Source organism: Ostrinia nubilalis, chromosome 8, assembly GCF_963855985.1.
Source record: "Ostrinia nubilalis chromosome 8, ilOstNubi1.1, whole genome shotgun sequence".
NCBI classification, from domain to species: domain Eukaryota; kingdom Metazoa; phylum Arthropoda; class Insecta; order Lepidoptera; family Crambidae; genus Ostrinia; species Ostrinia nubilalis.
Window position 1 is genome coordinate 6,684,744 of NC_087095.1, and position 26,652 is coordinate 6,711,395.

Here is a 26,652-nt window from a genome sequence, read left to right on the forward strand (position 1 = left end):
AATTAACAATATTCTCAAATATATTTTAATTAAGAAAAAAATGAAAATATGAAGGAAACAGGAGCAGCGACATCTAGAGCGTTTTAGGGTAGTTAAAAAGTATTTGAATTTATTCACCGATGTCGCTGTTTGGAAGCAAGTTTCACTTCGATGACCGTTGTATGGAAGTTTCCACACCCTGGTATGTAGCACCTGGACATAAAAAAAAGAAAAAAAACTTGACAACTTCACTTCAAACATTTTCAACAAGTCAGTCAATAAACTGAAATTGTTTTATTTGTTATCGCTTCCACAACAAAAGACTCATCACAAAAATCAAGCTTATTCTCATGGTCCATCCTGTTCTCATGAAAAGTTACAACACAGACTACTTATTTATCGTACTTATTCTGCTGCCAGAAATATGGACTACGATTATCTTATAAAACTGCTTTGTGTAGGGGATTCTGGTGTTGGAAAGACGAGTTTTCTCTACAAGTACACTGATGGGGTATTTCATACCCAGTTTATATCCACTGTTGGCATTGACTTCAGAGAAAAGACCGTCGTAAGTACCTATCTTTTCATGCACTATCTGGGTTGGCGCCATATCCAATTATCAACCCTGAATAAGTTTTAGATGATAATAATTATTCATTTGGTTCATTTGCATGACTTATCCCGTAATTTAGTAGTATTCAAATTCTTGACAAATAACATAAGTCTGTTATTAAACTAGAAAACCAGTTGGAATGCCAAATAATAGTCCCGCGGTAGCGGTTTACGAGTGATTTGCTAATAAAAGAACCAGGGAAAAGTTATGGGTCTCATACCACATTTACAGGGACTACCAAAGCGATGAGTTAGAAGACATTTGGAGTGTTTACCACTCCCTGTCGTCACGTCACGTCCTGTTACCAATAGACTGTGTAAAACTTGTAAATTTCCTTTAAGTTAATGAAAATAAAAGAATCTATGGTGTCCTGTTTTTTCTACTCTGTATCTTACCTCTGTGATGGTGGTGTCATTACATCCATCACTATTTCTTGTACTATACTACTTCATCCACTTAATTTTACATACCTCTTGATTACAGATTTATCAGCAAAGTGGGAGACAACACCGCATACATCTACAACTTTGGGACACTGCTGGACAAGAGAGGTAAAAGCGTAAATAACTTATAGTATGGTTAAAATAAATACTATTCATAAAGGCAAGAATATGTGTTATTACACTACACGGAAAATATTTACACAAAACGTCATTTTAGCAAACAGGTATATTGAACCTTTAGGTAATTGCTTTGCACATAATTTGAGTTTCATATTTAATGATCGAAAGCCATGACCGAATCGTTAAAAAGCCGTGATCCATAATATGCATATTATGCTAAGCTCTTTATTAAATAACACTGTGGAACAATAATGTTAAACCTGTTTATTGGATTAACATCAAATTGAAATAGTTTATTTATTCAGCACACAGGCCCTTTCCAGGGCACTTATACACGTCCCACATTACAAAATACATAGTATTATGAAACTTTTTGATGTCAAAATTGGTAAATTACAGGTTCAGAAGTTTGACCACAGCTTTCTATAGAGATGCCATGGGTTTCCTTTTGTTATTTGATTTAACAAATGAGGCATCTTTCCTTGAAGTTAGAAACTGGATAGAGCAGTTAAAGGTAAGTCAAATCCTGTTAAAGAAATTATTATTCCGTTCCTATTTTTCGTTCCATATCCATAACATTAACACATTGTCATGTTATATCCAAAATCATCAAAGATGTACATAATGTGTTTTTTGGCACAAGTCATGAGTCATTTTATTTATTTTTGTACCACATAAATGATTTTTTCATTTCATTATTATCATTTGATGAATATTTGGAGTGTTTGTTTGATAATGTTAAAAATGATGGCTAGATAAAGAGATCATGAGTCATCAATTTGATTACGGGGAAATGGTTACCATTTCTGCTATATTATTATGAGCTTTTATTTATATCTGTTCAATTAATTTGAAATTCCATAAAAAATACTTAAAAAAATCTTTTTGACAAAATGTTTGCAAAATCCTTGTATATTGCAAACTGGCTACACAGCTTATGAACACAAACAACTGCCTGTTTAGGCTGAAAAGAAAAAAAATATTAAGAGATGACACTCTTTAAAAGTCTAACATTGAAGCTGCTTGGCTGATTGCAAATTCTATAAAAAAAAATGGTAAATCAATTTCAACTCCACTATTTATCAAACACCCTGTACATAATAAAATATGTTATCATTTACACTATTATTTTCTATACTGTGTGTGTGTTGTGTATAAGTTTTACATTATTTCTTCAGCAATGAAGATACACAGGTAAGGACATTTTTATTTTTGTTCTAATTTGTTCATTTCATTTCGTATTTTTAATTTCATTTTAAAATTTTGTGATTAATTTTAAGTTCTTATTTTATTTTAAGATCATGTCACAATTTGTTATTGCTTTACTTTAAGACACTTCTTAGTGATATTTATCTTTTCAGACACACAGCTTAAGCGATGACCCTGACATAGTGCTATGTGGTCACAAATGTGACCTGCAAGAGAAGAGACTAGTCAACCAGAACCGTGCGCGAGAGTTCGCTAAGAACTACAACTTGCCGTATTTGGAGACCAGCGCTAAAACTGGCCAAAACATCGATCGCGCCATCGAAATTCTTCTAGATAAAGTTATGATTCGGTTAGTATACTTTTTTACTTAACTTAAGTACCTATTTAGAGCCTTTGATGAATAGGCGAGAGTATAGTGCATTGTATTTTTGGCATAGTTTAATTTCGAGACATGGGACATGTTGTGTAATGCTTATAAGGGCGTGTGTTGACGACGGTTTTCGCCCGTTCGGCCATCGATGACTTAGGCGGTTACCACACTGCGCCGCGCTCCGCACGGAGCGCGTGATTTCATATAAATAATCCCGCGCGCAGACGCGTTGTCAGTGTGTTGTGCCGCGCGTGTTTTCTATACAAACTGAGGTACTTGCATACAATGATTAAATCTGTCGTCCCGCGTACCGCGGCGGAGCGCGGCGCAGTGTGATAACCGCCTTAAAACTGCCCGACGCCAGACCGTGTAGAGACTGGCTCGTCAACAGACGCCATAATGCGCTTTTATAATGAGACCAAAATAATCTCAGCTCATCATCATTATCATCTTAGCCATAGGACGTCCACTGCTGAACATAGGCCTCCCCCAATGCTTTCTTTGTTGCCCGGTTGGTAGCGCCCTGTGTCCAACGCCTTCCTGCTACGATGTCATTGGTCCACCTTGTGGATGGACGTCCCACGCTGCGTTTTCCGGTACGTGGCCTCCACTTCAAAACCTTGCTACCCCATCGGCCGTCAGTTCTGCGTATTATGTGCCCCCCTGCCCATTGCCACTTAGGCTTGCTAATCCGTCCACAGCTCAGTTTTCGGCTTTTCTTACATTTTCCATCCATAATCGCAAGATGTAGAGAAAAGGCTTTCTTCTTTTGCGACTGTAGCTTAAAATTAAGATATTATTATCTAACTTGATGGTAACATTGTTGTTCTATTCCATAGTACAAGCTTTGCTTAGTTTGGGACTAGCGGCGCAGTGTAAAATGTCCAAGGATATTTAATTATTTATTTATTATTATTTCAGTATGGAGTCGTCAGTAGAGTATGCTATGCTGTGCGCCTCAGGAAGACGTAAGCAATCCCTACAGAAGTTACAAGCGAAACAAGACAGAAAGCTATGCTCCTGCTAGAAATATCGTCATCTGTGATTGTTAATATACATTCCTCTTTGAGCTATCACAGTTTATAAAACTTTGTAACCATGTGGAAAGAACGATTAAACTTAAACTCCCCGCAGACCACAGACTTTTAGTCGGCCGATAGTTGGGCCCGATTTTAATTTGTATAAAGAATCGGCCGATACTAATATGCGCATTTTCATACAAAGGTCGATACAGGGGGCGTAGTGTGAGTTTACGTCAAACGCATTCGATGTCGACTGCGTAAAAAAGTGACATTAAATGTATGACGGATTGTACAGCGCCCCTAGCGGCAACTTTAAAGATCTTAAATCTTCATTTTTTTTAACGCGCTCGCTAGTGACGTCGTTTTATGTAAACTAAGCCCTCTAATTAACAGCCCGACCCAACTATCGGCCGACAAAAAGTATGTAGTCTGCGGCTAGCCTTACAGTGACCTGATAAGCTCTAACAATTTCAACCTGTGTATAATAGATCTAAATTCCATGTGTGTCTGGATTGCATGCAGCTCCTCCATTTGGCTAAGGGAGTGCAGTGTATCTATCATAATATATTTTATTTACTGTCTTATTTGTTAATATGAGCGATGAAGTTATGCACTGTAATATTATAAACACGTTTCATGTAATTTGGTAAACTGGTTACAAAATATGACTATTATATTCTATATTCCATTTTATATTCTTATACATATACTATAACAAACTACATCACAATTATATTAGTTATCGTACAATTTATTCCTATTTATATGCCTATTTTATAAATATTTAAGTAACTTTATTATACATACATAGTATGGCGTTTTGCCTATTTCATATTTTATTATCTAAATAAGAACATTTAAAAGATCTGAAAAAAAAATTAGATAGTTTAAGATAGGTTTGGGTGTGCTAATTTATTTCAGTATACAATTGGTATTTCAATATTGCTTTCACTTGATAATGAAGAGGAAATGGTCAGAACCAAAATTTTACACACAGGGCAACACCGATTTATGAGACTGATTTTTATTTACAAAAAAAAAAAAAAAAAAACGAAAATTAGTACATTATTAGTTTGAACTTTTGAAGAATTTATTCCTATTTATTTATTATTTAAGAGTTTGAGATTTTATATCACAAAGTTTAGAGATTCATATTTTTAATTTATTTTATCTAGTTACTTGCCGAGTATTAACGTAAGAATTTAATTTTTTATAACTTTACCTATTTAGAAAGATAAGAATATTTTAAATCTAATCCAAATTAAATCTAATTCATAATAAAATGTAAGTTCGCCTATGAATATCTAGTCAATAGTTCAGTGATATTTTTCTTAGTTATTGAATTTAAGCACACATGTACGGAATATGCAAAAGTGAGTTTCATGTTTAGATCTCAGTAAATTAAATTTCAAAAATTCATTTATTTTACCTTTTTTTCTCAAAAGCATGTCAATAACACAAAAATTCCTTAACCAAACGGTTAATTCCAGTTTTATTTTCAAATGATATAATACTTTTTACATTTGTATTTTTTTTGCAAACTAATGATTAATTTTCATGTGATTATTATTGGCCTATTTATTATTTTTAGTAAGATGTTTTCCATAACTTCCAATTGGTTACAGAATTGGAGTGGGTTTTCATTCAATATTACGTAAATATGTACTTAATTGTTTTCTTAGTAAGTAAGTCACATTTAATGTTTTCGCGTGGCTTTTTATGTTGTCCACTGCGCTTACTGTTTGTTGTGTTGTTGCGATGTTACAAAGCGTGTACGTGTGGCGTGTGTGTAACACAGTCTCTGTAACTTACAGTATTCTTATTACTAAAAAGTTAAACGCGTGTTCAAGGATGCCTCTAATTTGAAGGCGGCCCATGACTAGTTTAAAATGTTATATTTTCATACTACGTCACTTTGAAAATGATATCTCCATATGCGTCACTGTAAAAGTAGTGGTATACGTGAATTAAAGTGTACCCCACAATATTTATTACAAAAATTTCTAAAAACCAAGCTCAAAACTTGATAAAAACTTGACCATAAATTCAAGTAATGCGATTGTTTAAATCATGAAGTGACACGTACCATATTATTATTATAAAGAAAATATTTATATCGAAACGTGATAGTCGTGTGATGTACTGATGAAATTACGAGAAGACAAAATTAAAAATTTATCAGTAGGTACCCTATATTTTTTAAATAACTCCCATATCATTGTGTGCCATTCTTTCAAATATGTATTTATTAATTCTACATTAATATTAAGGGTTTTACCAAATCTAGGTATTATTAAGTCTGTGTGAATATATCTATTTTGTAATTTTGTGATCGTTTGGCTTAATGGATATAGTATTAAATATACGTACCAATTTAAAAAGTATACTTGACTATTAGATGTTTTTTAATATTCCTTGACCAACTGCCATTTTATGCGTGTCAATTTGTAAACAATTATTATTATATTGGATTCCTTGTGTATTAAAAGTAAATTTATTTGATTTTTTTGTTTTATTGTAAAAATATATTAATTTTCTGCGTTCAAATTGTAATATAGAGTTCTGTATTCTTTGTGATGTGTAATCTAAAATATATTTTTTTTAAAACTTTCTATTTTAACAATATTTACAGATAAATTATCAATTCTTCACATTGTTGGCCAATTGGCAATAAATAGACGGTAAAAGTCAAACAAATATCGTTACCGAAATGCTTTAAAGTCGGATGTTCGATTTTGTTCCGATTCCTCACTAAGCCAGGGTTTAGTTCAAATACGTAGGTTTATCTTCCCCCACGGTGAATCCACCTTCATTTACTCCGGAGCTAAACGAGAATTGAGGGGTCGTACACAAAACTGCAATCATTCAACCCCTGAGGACGCACGTGATGCGTTCGCCTGCAGTGCTTTTTGCCACTGCCGCAACCAACTCTCAACCCAAACCCCCCGAAGTAGAGTTTGATATCACTTACGCGATTTTAATAAGCTTCGTTCGACGTTCACAAAGATGCTTCTTATCAACTCTGTTGTAAGGACATAGTGTCCAAATTAGCCCGTGGTCGACGGACGCATTGTAGGGCCCCATCGCGCAGTCGCGGAAGCCGCCAGTACGTCACACTAGCGTTAATCTTGGGCCTACAGTTTCATATCAGTATCGGTTTCTTTTATTTAGCTGCACAATGTGGAATAAAGATTCGGTTGTGTTTTGTTTTGGAATTCCAAGCGATATGATTTAGGAGCGCTGCGAGTATGTAGCGCAGAAATAGGGAAGCGTGTGTGTAGCGCTGCGCGGCTATGTTCATCCCGTTTGGTTTGTTTATGTATTGGAAGACAACAGATTGGTGTAGCCGGCTCGCGCGGTGTAAAGCTCGCATGTTTTCAGTCGCGGCATGAATGGGCGCAGTGCTGTGCAGTTCCCGTGATCGTGCGTGGATGTTCTGTGGCTAGATATGCAGTGTTGACGTTCAGATATTAAATTCGGACAGTGATATGATAACAGTGCGCTGAATTTTTTTGTTGAGGTGGAGGTGCTTCTCGTATTGTACCGGTAAGTAAAATGATACATCCTACTGAGATTTGTACGGGTAATCCCGGCGTTAGACTTAATTAGGCGGAATATAAAGTTGAAACGATAAACTTTTATATATAATGTTTTGACGAATGTTTGCTTAACTCGAAAACTTTTGTTATCGTTGGGTAAAACCATGGTAAAGTCCTAATATCATTTTTAAATAGGGGTAGGTAATACCTACGTGTGTTTTAAAAATTATATTGCTGTTGCAAGCTACTACAAATGAAGGTATATAAAATCATAAAAACTTTAAGAAAATTGTTATACCTAAAGGAAAACAAGATGCAGGTTTGAAAAAGAAAATGCTCAGGAGAAAGTGTCGCATAGGGAATTCAAGCATTCCTAATCAATGTATGATATCGATGTTTAAATACATAGGCTAATATCACCGTAATGATAATGTGCTAGGATTTTTTATTTTACAAGTTACGATAATGTTATGCATTTTCACCGTCGATATATTCCATATCTAGATGATAATTTAATGAAATAATGAATGAAAATAAAAAATTTAGTTGCTAATTTTCTCATTATGCCACTACCATTATTCCTGCAAGCAATTTGGCGAAGCCCAATAGGCGTGTGTATAATGAAACATTTTATAGTGTTGTCTGCTCACATCTATTGCGGTCAATTAACTTTCATTAACTTTAATTATGAGTTAATATCGACTGGTTTTGTTTGCAGTGCGTACGAGTATTATTAGTGGTACGCGCAGGATTACTAGGAATATTATGATTATGAAGCTTATGAAAGGAAGCTTATTGCCTTTGCCACCGATCGTTGATAGGTAAAACAGTAATATACATATATTTTGTGCAGTTAAATTAGGAAGAAAGCCTTTGCTACCACATACATTAGTAAATAAAACTTATGGGGCGGGGCGGTGAGCTTTTGAAATGTAATAAAAAATTTTGTAGTACGCTATTTTGTACATCACGCACGCGTGATCGTCACGTGTGTGTTTCCCCTAATTACTACATAGTATTTCGTAATCGTCGTGTGTGTTTTCCCAATTAGGTCCCATCCATTTCGTAATTTATTTTATTCATTTATTAAGGCACTTACAACAGTTCTTTAACCTTCCACTTGACATTTGATTTTTTTTCTGTTAATTTTTCTAACAACTTATATCACCACCTACCCTGGCCTGTTGTCAGACTTAGTGCCCTGTAAAGCACAGAATCAAATTTCCTTTAAAAAAGACGAGTCCAGGTCAACATAATGTATAGTACCATAATAACATACAATCAGCCTGATTGTGTTGGCCGGTTCGTAATACAGAATCTGCATGTCTGAACACCGAAATGCTCTTTGCGAAAAAAGTTTACTACAATGTGTTCAGTTCTTGCTTTTGAATTTTCCAACAATGAAAATTTTGCGGTCTGGCACTTGCAAAACGTTTCGGAGCACAAAGGAGTTAAAAAAGAAGACTGTGTTTCTTGTTATGTTAAAAATGTACACCATTTAAAGTTACATAAAACGCTATACAGTACCTACCTACACCTGAACTTGGTAGTTAATTTGAGAAGCTCTTGATGCTCGTAATATTTGCTCTTCAAGTACACAACAGAAATAAAATGTAATGAATATTAATTTGTGACCTACCTGGCAAGCAACTCTATGAATAATCTAACTCCACAGGATGCTGTTTAAAAATATACACAAAACCTAAAAGTAACATCGGAAGAGACTACAGAGTTTGTGACACTTCTAATTTAATTCCCAAACTAACTAATCACTTGATTGACATTTTGATTAAGGTTTTGGGTATTTTCTTCCGAATCGATCCTTATCAGGAACAAGTCGTCAGTGTCGTAATACCAGGTAAGACCTTAAGGTTCATTTATCCCGACATTTTATCGATAAATCACGGTATATCTGACAACGTCGCCCTTAATTCCTTTGAGAAAAATCTTAAGATAAATAGGTATCGATATTTTCGGTTACGAACGGGGTAATAAAAGTGTAAAGAGTAAGAATATTCTTCCTTTAGTTAACTACGTGTTGTAAAAGACTCCGATCCGAAAGAAGGGGGATTCAAATTCATATAATGCCAAACAAAAAAAGGTAAATTAGAATGGTATCCGATCAACTTTAACGGTGATTTTTTTACACACAGTTTGTGTTATGAGACGAATAGTCATATTAGGTGGGAGTGGTCCATCAAATCTGCAGCTTTTAAAACCAAACTGAAAGTATCCAACTCAGTTTTGCATCGGAAATATCGGTTTGCATTTTATATTCATTTAATTCGTACAGATGCCGCATCGCGTTTTTCCAATGGATATTATTTTTTAGTTATAGTGATGCTGAATAAATACGGAATATCAAACACCTGGACCATAATCCATATCCACCGATCAATTGCCAATCTAGCTTTATGATTAATCCTTTTTGCTGTTGAGCTTTATTTTTTCGGTTTTATTGGCAACCAAGCTGTAGGGCACAGCTATACAAAGATTTTGAAGTGGTTATGGGATTGAGTGATGGCAATCGCTCCTAAAATAGGACATCATATTGTTACCTATCGATTAGTTTCCCTTTGTAGAACAATTATGTAGTCATTAACAACTATGCCAGATACTGTAACATGTACTATGCAGAAAAGTTAGTAGCAGTACGCCCAAATAATTCACCTTCGGCAAGTTGGGCGCTATCAATCTTGCGCAAGCCGAGCCGAGCCAACTGGCGAGGATGTGTGCTATAAACACGACTTTAACACAATGTAATAAAGATGAGAAAGCACGCTGTTATGGTAGTTGTAGCTAAGTATGCGAAACTTCAGACAATTTATTAAATTCTGCATTACTGAAACTTCATCATCATCATCATCATTTCAGCCACACCCAAGTAACACAAAACACAATTATAAGAAGCGTACAACAGCATGAACCTACGTGCAGAGCAGTATATGAGCAGCATATGTAGCACTATATCAGCCGTATAAAAGTCTATAAGTGTCTTGTAAGCGCAATTTGGGCCCCAAATAATACGGCTTTGAGCATTATTAAAATATTATTAGTGCTGCTAACCAGCGCTTATAATGTTATTGAAGACAGACATTAGTAAAGTTGTTAGACAGCATATTCTAATGTAAAAAGCATTTTATTAGATGTTAGTACAGCTTTGAAACAGCTTTCAGAATTACAATGCCAAAGTTACGTTTTATTCTAAGGCTGAACGTTTTATTTTGTTTGTTTGAAAGTATTCGAAAAAACTTATCGCATTTTATTGTCCGATTTGATTATTTTTCGTTTAGAGTATTGCAGTGCAATGGTGTTGTGAGGAGATGTTTTAATGTCTTTATTTAAAATAATTTATCATAAGGTAAGTATCTTTTTTTTTGTTTCAAGAATGAAAATGAGCTGGGAGTATTAGTCTTATGTGAAAATATATATATGTTTGTGGTTTATAATTCACGCGCCCTCACAGAAATCCTTTTTTTAATAAAATAGGGACAAATTTAGAATCGACATATGACACCTTTTGTGATTTTTTAACGATTTGATTAATTTTAACTTATAAAATTGCTTCTATCGATACTCCGCTTGTAAGAAAAGGATAATAAGTAGTATTTCATGCATATGTGTATTATAATTTTATTTTCTATGTTAGAGAAAACAGAAAGCAAATGGCGTCAGATAATATTAATGTTTTAAACTTTCAACTAGTGTCTTTTAATGTTGTCAGTCTTATTATAGTAAAAAGAAAATGGTTAAGTCATTCAACCTACATATAAAATATCTAAGTGATATCTTTAGCATTACTGTAACACTTTTTAGGTATGTTATAATGTTCATTAGGTTTAAACGTCATAAAAATGGATTGCTTTAGTGTTAATCAGGGTACCGAAACAATAATTTAGAATCCTTTAATCACGTCATGATCCCCTACTCCACGTCTTTCAATTTTATCTGTCTCCAATTAGGTAGGTACCTAGTTTGACAAGTGTTAAGTATAAAATCATTATCACTACAAATGTACTTTGTAATGAAACACGATATAGCTACCTATCTTATTTTTCGCTCATTGTAATAGTAATAATTTAAAGGAACTTTTTGTAACTAGTTAGTAGTGTTGCTGTAGTCGTTTTTTTAAGGGTATGCGTTATACGGGTAATTATATAGTTTTCAGGTAACTACTTCTCTATTAAGTCATAAATAAGCTTATTTGTTTTTTTTTCAGATGCCTTTTAAAATAGTGAAAACGACCGAAAGGGATGAAGGAATGTTCTACGGAACTTCTTGACTCACACAACAACCGATTGTACTGTATTTTGTGTATGAGGTGTATCATTTTTTGGAACACGTTTTGCATTTCTTAAACCAAATATAAAGTTTGAATATTCCGTCTTTATCTTTTTCTTTACTCCACCTGTTCTCTTAGAGGCTGAGTTGCAACTTTGACCGTAACTATGACGATAACCGATGTTTTTTGTATGGGGTTTGACAGATTTTTGACGTTTGTTAAAGTAAGTTGGTGCAACCCGGCCTTAAGTCTTTTTCCACTGTTTATTCATGTCAATAACGTGACACGTTCGACATAAATTTTCTAATGAATATACAGGACCTACTAACGCACAAATGAATATAATCATACGGCTCGTGGTTTTATGGCCAAATTAGGTATGACCTAAAGTAATAAAATATTTTTTTAATTTATCTAAATAGTGCTAAAAGCTTTAAAGTAACAATAAAATAAGAAGATAACAGAGCTAAAACTTTAGTAAATGTTTGGCTAATGCTGAGCAGTAAATAAGCATAAGAAAAGATCATAAAAATGCGTTCAATCTGTAAAATGTGTTAATATATCTGAATGCACTATAGAATATTTCGACAACGTTTATTTAATGCATTAGGTTTTCTTATTTACTAATATACGGTTTTAACCTTTGTGTTAGTGTAAATGCCAATTAACTTAATTTTTTTAGACCATATAATAGCTTCATGCATTGTAAATTTTACCGCATTCTACTCAAAAGCATTTAAACTAAGTCAAAACTGATTTAAAGTGATAGTCTGACTTTAAAACGTAAATCAATCTTAACTTCAGTGAATATACAGATTGCGTGTTACTTGGGCAGGACGTCCACTGCTGAACATAGGCCTCCCCCAATGAAACTGATACTGAAACTTATGATTCATGAATTAAGTGCGTTTATCTATTGCGTGTTTTTTACGGAGACTCGAAGAGAATAAGATTTGAAGCCAGAATTGATCGGGATCGGAAGCCTATTTTGCCTTTTATAAGCCCCCGTGTTATAGAAAATAGATGAGTAACCTACTCGTAACTGTACCTCTAGCATGAACAACTTTCGTCTTCGAATCGTTTGCGTATTCGATAAAATTCGATACTCAATCTTCGAATTAAACGATAACATGACAATTTTGATTCCCAAATAAATTTCGTGCAACCACATCTCATACTAAGTTCACTTTACGACACGTTCACAAGGGCGATATTGTAGTTTTCTTACTAAATCTTTTGATGGCGATTCGAGTACGCAAACGATTTGAACTCGAAAGTTTTTCGTGCTAGCCGTACTGCATCCGATTCGTCTAACGTTCTGATTGTCGAACATTTTTAGTTCAAGATAAACCCTACTTACTATTAATTATCTTATTAGAATCGTTTTAAAATATGGCCCTGCTATTCTAATTTGCATTATGGCCTGCCCAAATGGCACGGGGATGTGTGCTTGTAAACACGGCATTACTCACTACCCAAAACTACGTAGTATTGAACTATACGGACAGTTTAATTAACTACAGTTATTAGCTTTTCCGTGTTTAATCACGTACTTAGAGAACAAGGTGTATAATTTGGAAAACTATTGACTTTTTACTCCTTTTAAGTTCAACATACAATTCGTATTAAAAATGACATTCGAGTAGGTGTGAGTAGTGTAGTGTAGGTATGAGTCTTAACTCAAATTGAGTCGAGTTTATGATTTCGATTCAGAATTTATGTAATTCACTTGAAAAAGAGGCTGACTATGGCTATAGGCTGAAATAGTGACTGAGTTTCTTGCGCTACTTCTTCTCAGCAGTGGCCCATTTATTGTCCTGAAGCAGTGATAGGGTTAATACTGGGACGTGCAAAAGTGCTTTTTAAAAGCCTACTTGCATAAGTAAATGAGTTTTATGAGTTTTTTTTACTTGTGTGACCTAAGTCACAGACAGTGCCATCTATTGGTAGTTTTACGAACCTTCTCCTTAGAAACACAATACGAGCTTTATCTAACTTTACAAGATAAGCAATAAAGCTCTACCTACACCAAAGTCTATGGTTTTGCTTTCCAAATAGCTGAGTACTTTTTTAGAATGTTACTGTAAAGAAGAATCCTACTACCCAACATGCACACAGGTTCAAGATTCCTGCCCGACTCCAATCCCACATCGATGTGTTGCCTTCTGCTTAACTTACTGATAAGTGCTTGCTTGCGGTGGAGACAACAGATTAGCAATTCAATGAAGCTCATACATACATATTCTAAAATGGCTGCGTTGGTACGAACAAATTGAGCTTCTTGAGTGAGTTCTTTGACTTCAATAGAATATACACAAGACTTAGTAATAGTATTTGGCAAAATAACAGTTTTAACAATTCAAATAATTCAAGGCCTCCAAAGAATTATTGTCGCTTGATGCTTCTTTCCACAGAGCATGGAATCGTTACTCCTTTGTATTTTCGTAGCAACTAGCACCCTATACGTAGCATACTTCTTGTATTACCTGTGGTATTACTAATATTTATATGTTAAACCTTAACAAGCAGTCGCTTATTCAGCTTCAGTTTCCTGAAAGCACTAAAATAAATTACTAAAATAAAATTGCATAGTAACTGTTATTTTTATTATGGTGCGAGTGGTTGGTTAATGTAAACTATCCTATCCTCGCATCCCGACGTTTAGCGCAAACAATTTACATTAAAAAAGATAGGCCAAGGTCAAGTTTGCTTCTTGATTCCAGCTAGTCTTTATTTACTTTATATCTGCGAGCATCGCTCTAAAATAGATAAAACTGAAGAATTTATGGCAACGTGTAAATTCCGCAAATCGTAAAAGTAGATATTCCTCACAAAAAAAAATAATTCACCAAAGCAAAAATATGTAGGTACACAGAGTTAACAGAACTGAACTTAATACATGTCGGTAGAATGGCATGCCCCTGTCCTCTAAACTAGGATAGATCCTGTATCTTAGAGAGCAGTGATTCATTGTAATTACGTAGTTTAATTGTAAATGTGGTTTTTTATGTTAAATTTGCTGCTCACTGTGTGTGTGGGTGTATCTATGTCTAAGTGGAAGTGGATTTCCTCACATCTGATGTTATTTAGTTTTGAAAATAAGTTTGTTATTAGGATATTTGGATGTGACTTATAATGTAATGACATTTCGGTTTTCCTGTGATAGGCTCCATTGGGAAATCATGTTCTCTTACAGGCCTAACTAGAAACGACTTCACTGGATTAGAGATATAAACAAGGTCATAATGATATAGGCTATTCTCGCCACAGGAATCTTTTGCTTAAAACTCCTGTACCTCTCAATATTGAAGTAATTTCGTGTTATCCTTGACCAATGGTGTAAAATAACCGTCGCCAATTGCAGCTTCTTGTAAAGACGTCAGCAAATCAGACTGTATAAAATCGGCCCTATTACAGCTGTATAAGAATCACAGAGTTTAGGTTGACGTGTCATCGTCTGTACCTGGACCATTCGGTACTTGTTTATCGATTCAAAAACTCTTCATGCTCCAGCGTGATGTCCATGGGATCTCTTCAAATTGAAAATCTCTAAGAGATAAATAGGGTCCGATGGCTTACGATCTGGCAATGACGTTGGTAACTGTCCATTCTTATCTCGTGGACCCAACCCTTTTCACTGCCACTCTACACATTGTATAGCGTCTCGGGCTTTATGTTGATCTCGTAGTAATGGTCAGTGTCGTCAGGAAAAACATTTTCTGGGCTACTTAGGTTCATGATTGCTTCATTATCTATCGGTTTACAATACTAGCTTTTCAAGTATTCTTTTACCTTTCTATTTTTGATTTAAGTTTCATGCCGCACTATTTGAGAAGTACACACTACACGTCATGCACGTTCATTATTCCCTTTTTGCTCTATGGAAATTCATGGGAGTCAGAGAATATGGGTTTATTTAAAATAAAATATAGGTAGGTAACCTCTAGAGTCTAGACTTAAATATTTGTAGTTACATGAGTACGATACGTACTACACTTTATAGTAAGCAAGAGAACGGGTAATAAAATGATATTAAGACTTGTGACGTGATTTTGCGTACCTAACTATTGTTATGTCGTAACTATTATGTAGTCACTGTTGTAATCTTTCGTGAATATTTCAGGCATCCCATGATTTCGGACAAATTAATAGGCCGTAACCATTTTACGAGCGAAACTTACGTAGTCAGTGACGCAAGACAAGAGTCATCTTTATGTCCGAATCCTACTAAATTAATATTTTATTGACACATTTACATTGAGAACAGATTTGTAGAAGAATGAGGATTTGGGAGATTTATGACTGCGAATGTTATCATTACTTTGTATCATTTGACTCAGGTTCAACCTCAGGGTTATGTTGAAATAGTAGTCGGTCACTAAAACCAAAACTTCATTTCATGGTTTACTTTTATTTTCTCTGACGGTCATTGATCTAAAGTTTAGATCGTTAATTTGACACAAGATGTAACTCATGATGACCTATCGCAATATCTTAGATCCTCACGCGGAGATCAGTAGCGAGGACTGGTGCATACGCATACCAAAACCGTTACTCTATCTTAAACTCGTAATTTTTGTTGTTTTTTTTTTTAACAAAAGCATCACGACAGTTGTTAATTGTGACTCCCCTTATCTAATATGAAAAGACCGAAGGTGTACCACCCCTCCCACTATAAATCCTCCGTCGGACGACCCTCAGTTATCGGCGGCGGCAGCTGCTCGCGTGGCCATCGACGTTCGAAAACTATAAAACAATTGACGGGCTAAAAGCTTGGCCGCAAATAACTGACAGCCTTTGGACTTATCTAAGTGAGCCAAGGCGATTAGAGTCCTCAATGACCTTGGGCGTTTGACCTTCACGCCGCGCGAAACACCCGCGCACCCCGCACGAAAACTCCGATTTGACACCGATCAAAATTACACGGGCATAGGTAGATACAGAATAGAAGCTCTTTTTTCATGACATTACTGCCTATTATTTTAAACTTGAATTGATGAACCTTGATGTCGGTGTCATTTAACTCAGGCGTAAAGGTATTTAATAAAAATAACACAATCCATGAACATTTTGTACGGGATATTTTTTATTTTATTTTTTCGTAAATTTTCTAATGTTTTTGTCGGTTCAGCCGTTCTCGTTGAACATGTAATATGTAGGTAACTTCGGGTGGAATCTTGCAAGCTGAATTTGTTAGACCAACTTCCTGACGACAACTGTAGATATTGGAACACATAGTAACTAGTATTGTCTATGGTTTAAAAAAAGCAAATGTTTCTTCTTTTGTCTATTGTCTAGGGTTTCTGCTCGAGCTTTCTCGAACTCGAGAAAACTCGAGAAATTTGGCTTCATTCGAGACGAGAAAAAAATTACCGGAGCTCGAGAATTCTCGAGTTTCCAATTTGAAGCTTTGATATTCTTGAAAGCCTATTTTCTAAGACAAAAGTAAGTTTTTAATTATTTCATAGGTTAACGTTGCTTTTAGACTGGCCTAATCTCTCTTTTTTAACTGGTTTGATTTGCAAATGCAAGTAGTGATCTCAATTTATCAACATTACCTACTCTATTGAGTTTTACTTTTGTTTCATATTTTTGATGCTGTTTTGTGTCGCTGAATAAAATATTTCATTTTCATTTTTCATTTTCAATCAATACTAAGTAATAACGTGGTAATAATGTTCACCAACGAGATGGTATACCTATTTATTAAGTATGTTTAACTCTGACCGATTTAAGGACTGAAAAATTTATTAACTGTCTGTTAGGTTAGGTACTCGTTCCTCCTCGTAAAGTTTATTCAAGTCGTTATCTTTTCCACTTAACATCAGGTGCGATTGTGGTCAAATAACTGCCATGTTATGCATAAAAAAAAAAGAAATTTATTAAAAATATTTTTTTGTTTATCTTTTTATCGTAATTTTGCTATTTGGACTTGTGTTTTTTTAGAAATCAAGTGATTCAATGGTAGCTCCAGATATTTATTGTTATTATTGTTATTTATCCTTAAAGTACACGCGACTTTATGACTTTTCTTGTGATTATTAGTTAATATTAATTATGAAAGAAGATTTTATGTTTTGTTTCTTTCCTTACCAAAATAAGTGCCTACTAAATTCTAATATTGACTGTTGTGCAATAATAAAAGTATGTATATTAGATTAAAAAACCTGTGTTTTTATTAAATTTCAACCGATTTCAACAGTTTTAATTAAAAGACTCGAGACCCGAGAAAACTCGAGACTTTGGCCTCGAGAATTCCCGAAACTCGAGAAAAAAAATAGGTCGAGAAATCAGAAACCCTACTATTGTCATTCTCTTTGTGTCACTTATGAAGAATAACTGAAAATGTGTTTAATCTCGTCTTTTTATTAGAAATCCTTCAACAACTGATTGAGTTAAAATTTTGGATATACATGTAATTCGGATGACAATGCAATATTTTGATGACATGGAGTCGATCTGATGATAGAGCTGGAATGCCAGTGGCCCCATAGCAACTCCGGGATTAAACGATTCCATCGAGTTTAGGCTCGTTTGATTTGTATTTATTTATTTATATAAATATAAGTAAGTAATATTATGTAAGTAAGCTACTTTAAAAATCACGAGTACCTACCTACTTCAATTCTCAAAGGCAAAAAGGGTCTGATGATGGAGCTGGAATGTGACCGTAGGAATAGGCTAGTTTCTTAAAAAACACTTTTAGTCCGTCAATTACACTATCAAAAAATATTGGACACGGGATATTTTTATTTGTCAACAAACAAGTAATTACGAAGTTATGATGCGATGAAATTCCGCGTGACGTCACAAATCGCAACAATTTTAAGCACGCCTTAACGTCATGGGCCTCTTCTGAACTTTGGCGCGCTTTATCTCTTTAAATTTTCATAAGTTTAAAAAAGTGAAAAATACATATTTTTTTGGTAAGTTGACCGACCGACGGACTAATTCAAACACTTGCTTTACCCAGGAAACATCCCTATTCTTCGAAATTATTACGAGCTACATAACGAAAAATCTTTGCTACTACGCCGCAGCAAATTCCGCATCATAAATAAAAAAATAAATTAAAAGAAAAAACCTTTTTTTTAAAACAAGTTTTTGTATGCTAATAATTTTAGTTTCATGACATGCTCCCAAAATTCATCATCTTATAAGAGGATTTCAGTTTTTATCGACGAAACTTTTTAATTATTATAGCCTATAGGTACGTTTCATGGTTAGGTAATTTAGGGAAGTTTATTTGCACTTAACATGAAAAATATGGTATCAATGTACTGTGTACCTATGCACCTTCAGTGGCAACAACAAGGTCTATTGAGTACCTATAGTCTACTAAAGGCATGAAATAAATTAATTTTCACCAAAAATTAAAACCAACTCCAAAACGAATTACCAAAAGGTAGGCTGTCACCGACTCCGAAAATATGAATCATGATCATGATATACGGGCATTTGTAATCAGTATCCACATTTTTAATAAGCTCTATAGAACAATTTATCAATACCACTTTACCTTATTTTTTTTAACTGTGGTATTTTCGCGAAGAAACATATTGAAAATCTAATTCTAAATGGCCCATTTGCGCCGAGCCTAAGTATGAAAAATATAAATTGTTTTTGATTTGATTAAGTTACTGATTCTGACTCGCTCCTAATTTGGATACTGATTGCAAAGGCCTAGTAAATAAATAACGGAATATATTTTCAACTTTTACTTATCTAGTGCCGTTTTTTTTTTGGAGTCGATTTTTTTACACTAATAGATTCTATTTAGGTAGATAATAGCGTCCGAGCATGCCTTAATTCAATCGTATCGTCTGACTAAACGTGCTCTATGAACAACTCTGACATAAAAACTATTGTCAAACAAAGACTAGGTTGCACCATCTTATTTTAAATTTGACAAAAGTCAAAAATCTGTCAAACTCCATACAAAAAAACACCGGTTATCGCCAAAGCTACGGTCAAAGTTAGGTCACGTCAGGTGGTGCAACTCAGCCAAAGAAAAAATTCATTTTGATCGCTAATGTCAGTTTGCAGCGAGTGACACAACCTCCCCGTCTGAAGGCCAGCGGCCGACTGCCGCCCGCACCCCGCGAAGGCCCCCTCAACAGCAAAACGTTCGGAATTTATCAAAAGTAAAATTTATGAATGAAAGTAATGTTCGATTGAAAAACGCAACGTGTCATTTAAAGATTAAAGAATTCTTAATCTATTCGTGCAAAAATCTTTTAAATTAACATAGCCGTTTTGGAGGAGTAGGGAATTAAAGTAAAAAATCGATGTCCCGTATTTATTTTTTTAATCCAAATCAAAGAGACGTAGCGAAAATTCAAACGTCACAAATGTAGTCCTTGAACTGTTGTATAACATATATTTTTTTCAACTATTTCTGTCCAGCAGTAATAGAGGAGTAGGCTTTACAAAATGCCCATTTGACGCGGATTGAGGACACTAATCGCCTTAAAAAGTAATTGAACTCTTTACTTACTTTAATAAGGTCTTTGGTACATAAGGTCTAAAGAATGGTTAAAACAAGACATAGCATTTTAAAAACATTTTAAACAAACTGCTTTACATAGTTATTGATTGTTTCAGTTTCTTTTTTTGGAATGAAGAAGAAAAATGAAGGCCTCACTCAGAACATACGAGTATTTGTGCTTCAATTGACTCAACAAGGCGGTAGAAAATACTAGAATTAAGTTCTACTAACCCAATAAAAGATAATATAACAAACTTGCCCGTTAGCGTTAGTGCTTTGTTTCTTTACTTTGACTGCCCAACACTTGCGGGAACTAGTAAATAAAAGTTAACTCTAGTTAAAGGGACGTGGTTCCCGAATGCTCAGCCCTCAGGCCCTCACCCTAATGACCTTGTGTGCCCTCTGGGTTATAAAGCTCGATTTTATCCGGGGATTAGTATTTTTTGCTTGTTCTCCTCTTTATGAGACGGATTAAGCTTTAACTGCTGCTACACTACAGCATAGGGTGTTTTTTCAAGTGTGCGTGTTCGCCAAAACTGACACTATGAGAGATTGAGAAATGATGAAAGATCCGAGGAACTGATGTTGCATCGTTAGAATTTTAGAGAATAACCAAATCCATAGAACTTTATCTAATCATGAAATACATTTAAAGCATAAATTCTTTAATTAATGTTGATTAGGGTCATGTAGGTTCTGAATAATAGGTTTTTACTAATTTACTTTTCTTGAAAAACCATCAGGCTGTTAAAAGAGTGTTTTTAGACAAAGCAATGAACACTATAGGGTTTTTAACAACCTTTGTGAAACGATAAACATGCACGGCAAAGTAATACTCGTAATTTACCACAGCAAAAAGCCTGCTTTTTACAGCTTGGGTAATAAAAACTGCGATTATACTATCTAGGATCGAGCTTAGATTTATAGCTTAGGAGATGGTTGCAATTTATTTCACAGTGCAATTTAATGTATTAAATACAGTGTTTTGCGTAGCTTAGGTCACAGTCTCAGCCAGACTTAACAATTTTGGTAAGTGTACCTAAGTTTCAATTTTATGATAGGTATTAATGAAATAATTATTTCCTTCTTTGTTTCTTCCTTGTTTCTTAGGTACTTTAATACTTACTGCTGAAAAACCAAGCCTTTTTTCTGCAAAACAGTCAAAATCCGCAGGCCCTTTTCAAAAGAACATAATCTCTGCTGTTTGTATCAGTTAGCAGCGTGTTTTATTAAACGGCTTTTTGTCGATTTATCGGTCGCACTGAAATTTCATTTCGCATAAAATAAATTAAGAGGATGCCTGTTGGTGGCGGCCAAAAAGGACTTGGCAGTGTGCCAGAAAAATATTACCTTAAAGCGTGTTTTATATGGCACAGTTCGAATTTGGACTTATTGACCCAGTGCTAAAGCGAGGGCAGTCCCGGGTTAACTTCGGGTCGGCGATCGGTCAATTACTTTTGTCTTAAGGTACCCAGCATTTTGACAGACGCTTCTTTCTTCAGCGGGAAACTAGAGTAATATAACTTTGAATCTTGTTCATATTCCACGCAAGTCGGGTTTTTCTCTATTTATATTTTATCGAGAAATGGTGTAGTGTCTAATTTTGTCACCACAACCGATCAGTCTCTATCAATCAAATAATCCCAGTGTGAGGAGAAGAAAAAAGTCATATATTTTTATCCCAGAATCAAACATGGCGGTGTCTTGAGATGCCTGACCTTAGGGACTTAAAGAATTGCGCTTGCACAGGATGCAATTACACAATTGCCGCAAATTATCGACAATGGAATGATGAGAGAGATTACTTTCAATTGGGACCGAATATTTTCGTTAATAAATATTATGTTACTTCTTATTTTACCTAAGAAAGGGAAAAGTACCTAAATAGAAGTAGGTACGCATTTTAATGAATCCGCTTGCTTCTTGATTACGATCTTACCCAAGGGTACTGATGTAATTTGTGGAAGAAACCTATTTACTCGTACATAAGAGTGGTTTGTAAGATATACCTACCTATGTACCTACTTCCTTTTTCACGAATTTCTGTGAATTAGATTAGGAGAAAAATATAGTCACTCTTTTATTTATTGCCTTGTCTAAATACTTACCTTATTTGGTGCCTATTTAATTGAATAAAATGCTGCAAATGTTTTTTAAGTATAAAGCTTTTTAATTTTGACTTAACACTAAAAAAATAATTTAAATCAACTTGATAACGAGCTCATTAAAACGAAATCTGTTCGCTTTAAATCACCATTATTAGTCCGAATAAACATTAAACAATCATCGAATTCACTGCATCACAAAAGGGCGCTTTTGTACAGACACAGAAAGGCAATTTACTAATTGCTTTATCAAATTCCACAACACATGTTGGTTGGCTTCAAATTAAATCTCTTAATTGAAGGATTAAAGAGCTGTCGGTGTAATAAATTGGTAGGTATAGTTAGGATTCCCTTGAAGCGCTGCGTTATTGTTTATTTCAAAATTAATGAGGTTTGGCGCTGAGGTCTTCAGATGTAGTATTACAGCTAATATTATGTTTGAAGTTAGCAATATGATGTTTAACAAGCGCAAATATCAATAGTTGAGTGTAGTGGCGGTTCATAATACGAGTACAGGCACAGAATAATAATAAGTACTACGTACAGAAGTTTTACTTCGCGAAGGTATTTAAAAAAATGTATGCTCAATGTCATTAACAATATGGTGTAATTTAGCTTGTCTCAAGAGTCAAGCAAGTTTGTCAGAAGTTTTGTTGACAAACGTCAGTGATCGGTACTGCGCCGAAGCTATAGGGCTGACTTCGGTAAAATGATGTGACGTGAGGTGCCAATCTGCAGAAAATGGCGGAGGAAATACATGATTTAGCATGAATTATCATGAATAATATTAACTACTTATTTACCTCTCAGTGTCTTCAGGCAGCTTAAAAAAGTACATTCTGTGTTTTTATTATTATTTAGGCAGTTAAATACTGCACAGTATTTAGTACACCATTTTCTTTATTTTTGTCCATCATACACAAGAATACGCGTGCGTGAGTCAATGTTCGCTCGTATGTGAGGCCTTGTCGAATAGTACTCTTGTAGGGGGCAATCGTGCGTGTTTTGTTTTCGATGTAAACTCGCGGAGATGAACAGGCCTGGTACAGGCCTAAAGAAGTATTAATGCTGGACCAAATATTTATGCAGGGTCATCATTTTGTATGGTGCGAAGGATCACTCGTGTGAATTTTGCGTTTTATTTTGCACCTCTTTTATTTTGAAATCTATTATCCCCAAATTACTTGGTTACTACTCAATTTTTTTATTACAACGCCAGCCAGCCAGGATTCCTTGTCGCAGATTTTAAAACTATGCTCGTATGCCAGTAGTAAACTCGCTAATTGTCCTCCACAAAGAACTATTGTTTCCTATCCACAAGTATGTGCTAGGACGAAGCATGCAGGGCCATCGACCCCAGTTATCTTGGTACAGACCAGCCTTTGATCTCGGATGGGCTTCGTTACGACCTGAAAGAGCATATTGACCTCGACCCGTTATTATAATTGCGGAACGAGCATGGAGATTATGTTAAGTAGTGGGCAGATAAGGTTGCACTTCAGTAATGTATTGAAAGTAAACAAATACAAGTATTTGCTGAACATCGATCACTAAGCATGGGACGTCCACCTACAAGGTGGACTGACCTGATAAAGGTAGCAGGAAGGCGCTGGATGCAGGCCGCTACCAACCGTGCGATGTGGAAGTCATTGGGGGAGGCCTATGTTCAGTAATGGATATCCTGTGGCTAAAATGATGATGATGATGATGACGATCACTAATAAAGAACTTTTATTAGATAGTGATCGATGTTACAAAATAAGTAGATAATCTGAGTAAACAAAATGCTGATTTAAAATTTTATTTAAATAGGACTTCATACGTGTTGATTTTATATCCTCTCTTACCTTGATTCGCGAAAATGATGGCTCACGAACGAGTGGGTCTTAATTATAATTTTATACCTAATAACTTATTTTGAAATTGAACTGCAATTTTAGTATATGTATGTAAAGCGCCTGAAAGACCTTTCAAAACAAAATATCATTCATATTTCGCTTTCACTGTCCAGTGCGCACAATATTTTAAAAGCCAGTGTGGATGTAAAAGTACACGATTGTGAAAAGCTTTTTCAACTAAAAGGGCAATGTCGCGTTTCATTCCGCTCGCTATAAAGCATGTTCGCAATCGAGGAGAATATGCATTTAGTGAGCAATAAATCCTACGGCAGGGGTTCCCAAACTGTGCGTTGCGGTATCCCAGGGGCATCGTGAGGCGATCGAAAACAAATGAAGAGAAAGAGATAAGAGGGGCAATAGAAAGAAAGCATCTCACTTAGGCCCAGTTTTTTGATTCATAGTTAAAATAACTAATTGTTAAACTTTGCTACTAATGGTTAAATATTAACAAAATGTAAACTAATAGTTAAAAAATATACTAAAAGTCAAGCTAACCATTGTTCGAAAAACACTTTTTTCTGATATTTAACCATTTGACATCTGTCAAATTTAACAATTAGTTATTTTAACTATGAATCAAAAAACTGGGCCTTAATCAGGTCAAAATGCCTGCCTTGTTCTGCATAAAAAAATATCTCTTTCAATTTTCGTTCTAATGTTTAATTTTTTTCTCATTTAGTAAATAAAATTGATTTAGCGTCGCAAGCAAATGTCAAATTCCCAACAATGTCACAGTAAAAAAAAGTTTGGGAAGTCATGTCCGACGGTGCAAATGAACGGACCGCAGCGGAGTGAAGCAACGTATTTTCATAAAAAATGTAAAAAAGTAACTGGGAAATCTTATTAGGGCGGGCGTTTAAGGAAAAGCTGGGGAAAACTTTTGTCTGTCCGTCAATGGGAAATTACAGCACTGAATTATTGATACTCATACTTTTGTTGAAAGAATTTGTGAATTTTCATTATTGATCGTCTCAATTTGGTAGTTAATTGCCCATGATTGATGCACTTTCTATGAGCTGTTAAAACGTGAATCTCCATTATTTTTTGTAAAGGAGTAGAAACTGAAATCACGTGTTCGCCTATTCCATTGACTTACTTTCTTTCGATATAGACATTAGGTAAGATGAACAGAAAATTCATCTGTTTAGATGTGTTTAACTGATGGTCCAAATATAACTGTAATATTATAATAATCGATGCCAACCGACGCAATCGCAAAACCCGATAACGCGAACATTCTCGTTTTTCGTGAAAATGTTTCGCCAGTGTCGTAATCGACGGATGCGTGCGGCTGTGTTTATGCTGTACGTACTCATGTCTGGTACCTCACATTGACCTAAATATTCATTATACCAGCAGTATGATATAAAAATATTTCTGAACACCAGCAAAGACTTACTGTGTAGTTACTACGTTTTTGTTGCAAACTCCACCTTATACAACTAGAGAGACCCCACAGTGTTTATATGTATAAACTACTAAACTGAGATAATGCTCACTATTTTATTAAAATCGCCACTAACACAACACACCTTCTCGTCATTATCAAATGTGACACTGATTAACATAATTTCATATTAAATTTCATATTTTCACAAAGCTTTTCAGTTTTCACACCTTCGACGTTTAAGGTACTATTAAATTTAAACAACCAGAAAAATATTGGGCAGTATTTTGCCTCAGGTCAAAAGGGAGAGTCGTAAAATCTTAACAGAGGTGTCATGGTTATAATGGGACCACCTGTGCTTCACATAATATCGCGGACAATATCATTACTGCAGTAATTTTTGGGCTATCTACGTAGCTATGTGAATACAACCATAGGGTTTATTACTGATTTTGCAACGAGTCATATCGCGTCAAACAATAGAGATGAGGAGATATCTTGGAAGAGAGTGCCATGCGGCATTAAGTTCGCCTTTTGTACTGCAATTTTTGGGGCGCAATAAAGCTTTTAATAAATCATGTGGCTACACCACCGCTATATCGCCGTAAAATGTAAGTACATCATTAAAAGAGACACATTTCTTTGAAAAGCACTTATGAAAGGTTTATTTTTGCCAGCGAAATTCACTAATTACCTGACCTAAACTGAGGTTACTTCTAGTTCAATTCACCAACTTCCTATCTGTAGCAAATATTGCCAAGTTCAAGACGGAATAGGTTAGGCAAAATGAATTAATCAAGTTGATTGTCGACGTACCCCGGCTTCCCTATTCTCAAGTGTCAAGGTTCGTGCCCCGAAACGGTATTAGTTTCAGGAACACTTCAAAATTCAGATCCGATTGCTTAATTAACACTGACAATGTGTATTTTTGCAGTTTTCTCTTGGGTATTTTTGAATCTATCAAGATAAGTGTGATATCAAATTCAATTATTTTATTTAGCTTGCTCAGTTTAATACAATAGCTCTCACTAAAAGCTTTTTAACTTACTCACCTCTTACAGATAATTGAAAAATGCATAAAATCAGTTATTGATACCGCCAACCAATTTACTATTTTATTACAGCCACTAAAATTTTTTAAAGTTAGTTTTTACCCGACCAGGTTTACAGTACTAGAATGATGCGTTTAGAGAAATT

General features: G+C 34.9%; 2 protein-coding genes across 3 annotated transcripts in view; both read left to right on the forward strand.

Annotated features, from left to right (window-relative positions):
* Positions 1–236: 236 nt before the first annotated feature.
* On the forward strand, positions 237–4,856 carry LOC135073849 (ras-related protein Rab-27A). Its single transcript, XM_063968066.1, has 5 exons — positions 237–547; positions 1,076–1,143; positions 1,555–1,669; positions 2,517–2,713; positions 3,656–4,856. Exons 1-5 carry the CDS (start codon positions 404–406, stop codon positions 3,759–3,761), a joined length of 630 nt encoding a protein of 209 aa, XP_063824136.1. The 5' UTR covers positions 237–403; the 3' UTR covers positions 3,762–4,856.
* Positions 4,857–7,082: 2,226 nt separating this feature from the next.
* LOC135073839 (sorbin and SH3 domain-containing protein 1) overlaps positions 7,083–26,652 on the forward strand; it is a 186,913-nt gene continuing 167,343 nt past the window's right edge. For both annotated transcript variants that reach the window (XM_063968052.1, XM_063968054.1), the window contains exon 1: positions 7,083–7,302. The gene's annotated coding sequence lies outside the window, so the exon portion shown is untranslated. The remainder of the gene's footprint in view (positions 7,303–26,652) is intronic.

What these genes read in the sequence shown, in the direction of transcription:
- LOC135073849 (XM_063968066.1), top strand. Translation starts at nt 404, where the DNA reads ATGGACTACGATTATCTTATAAAACTGCTTTGTGTAGGGGATTCTGGT. An exon ending in ACTTCAGAGAAAAGACCGTC is followed by an intron (nt 548 to 1,075) that starts GTAAGTACCTAT and finishes TCTTGATTACAG; the next exon opens with ATTTATCAGCAAAGTGGGAG. An exon ending in ACTGGATAGAGCAGTTAAAG is followed by an intron (nt 1,670 to 2,516) that starts GTAAGTCAAATC and finishes TTATCTTTTCAG; the next exon opens with ACACACAGCTTAAGCGATGA.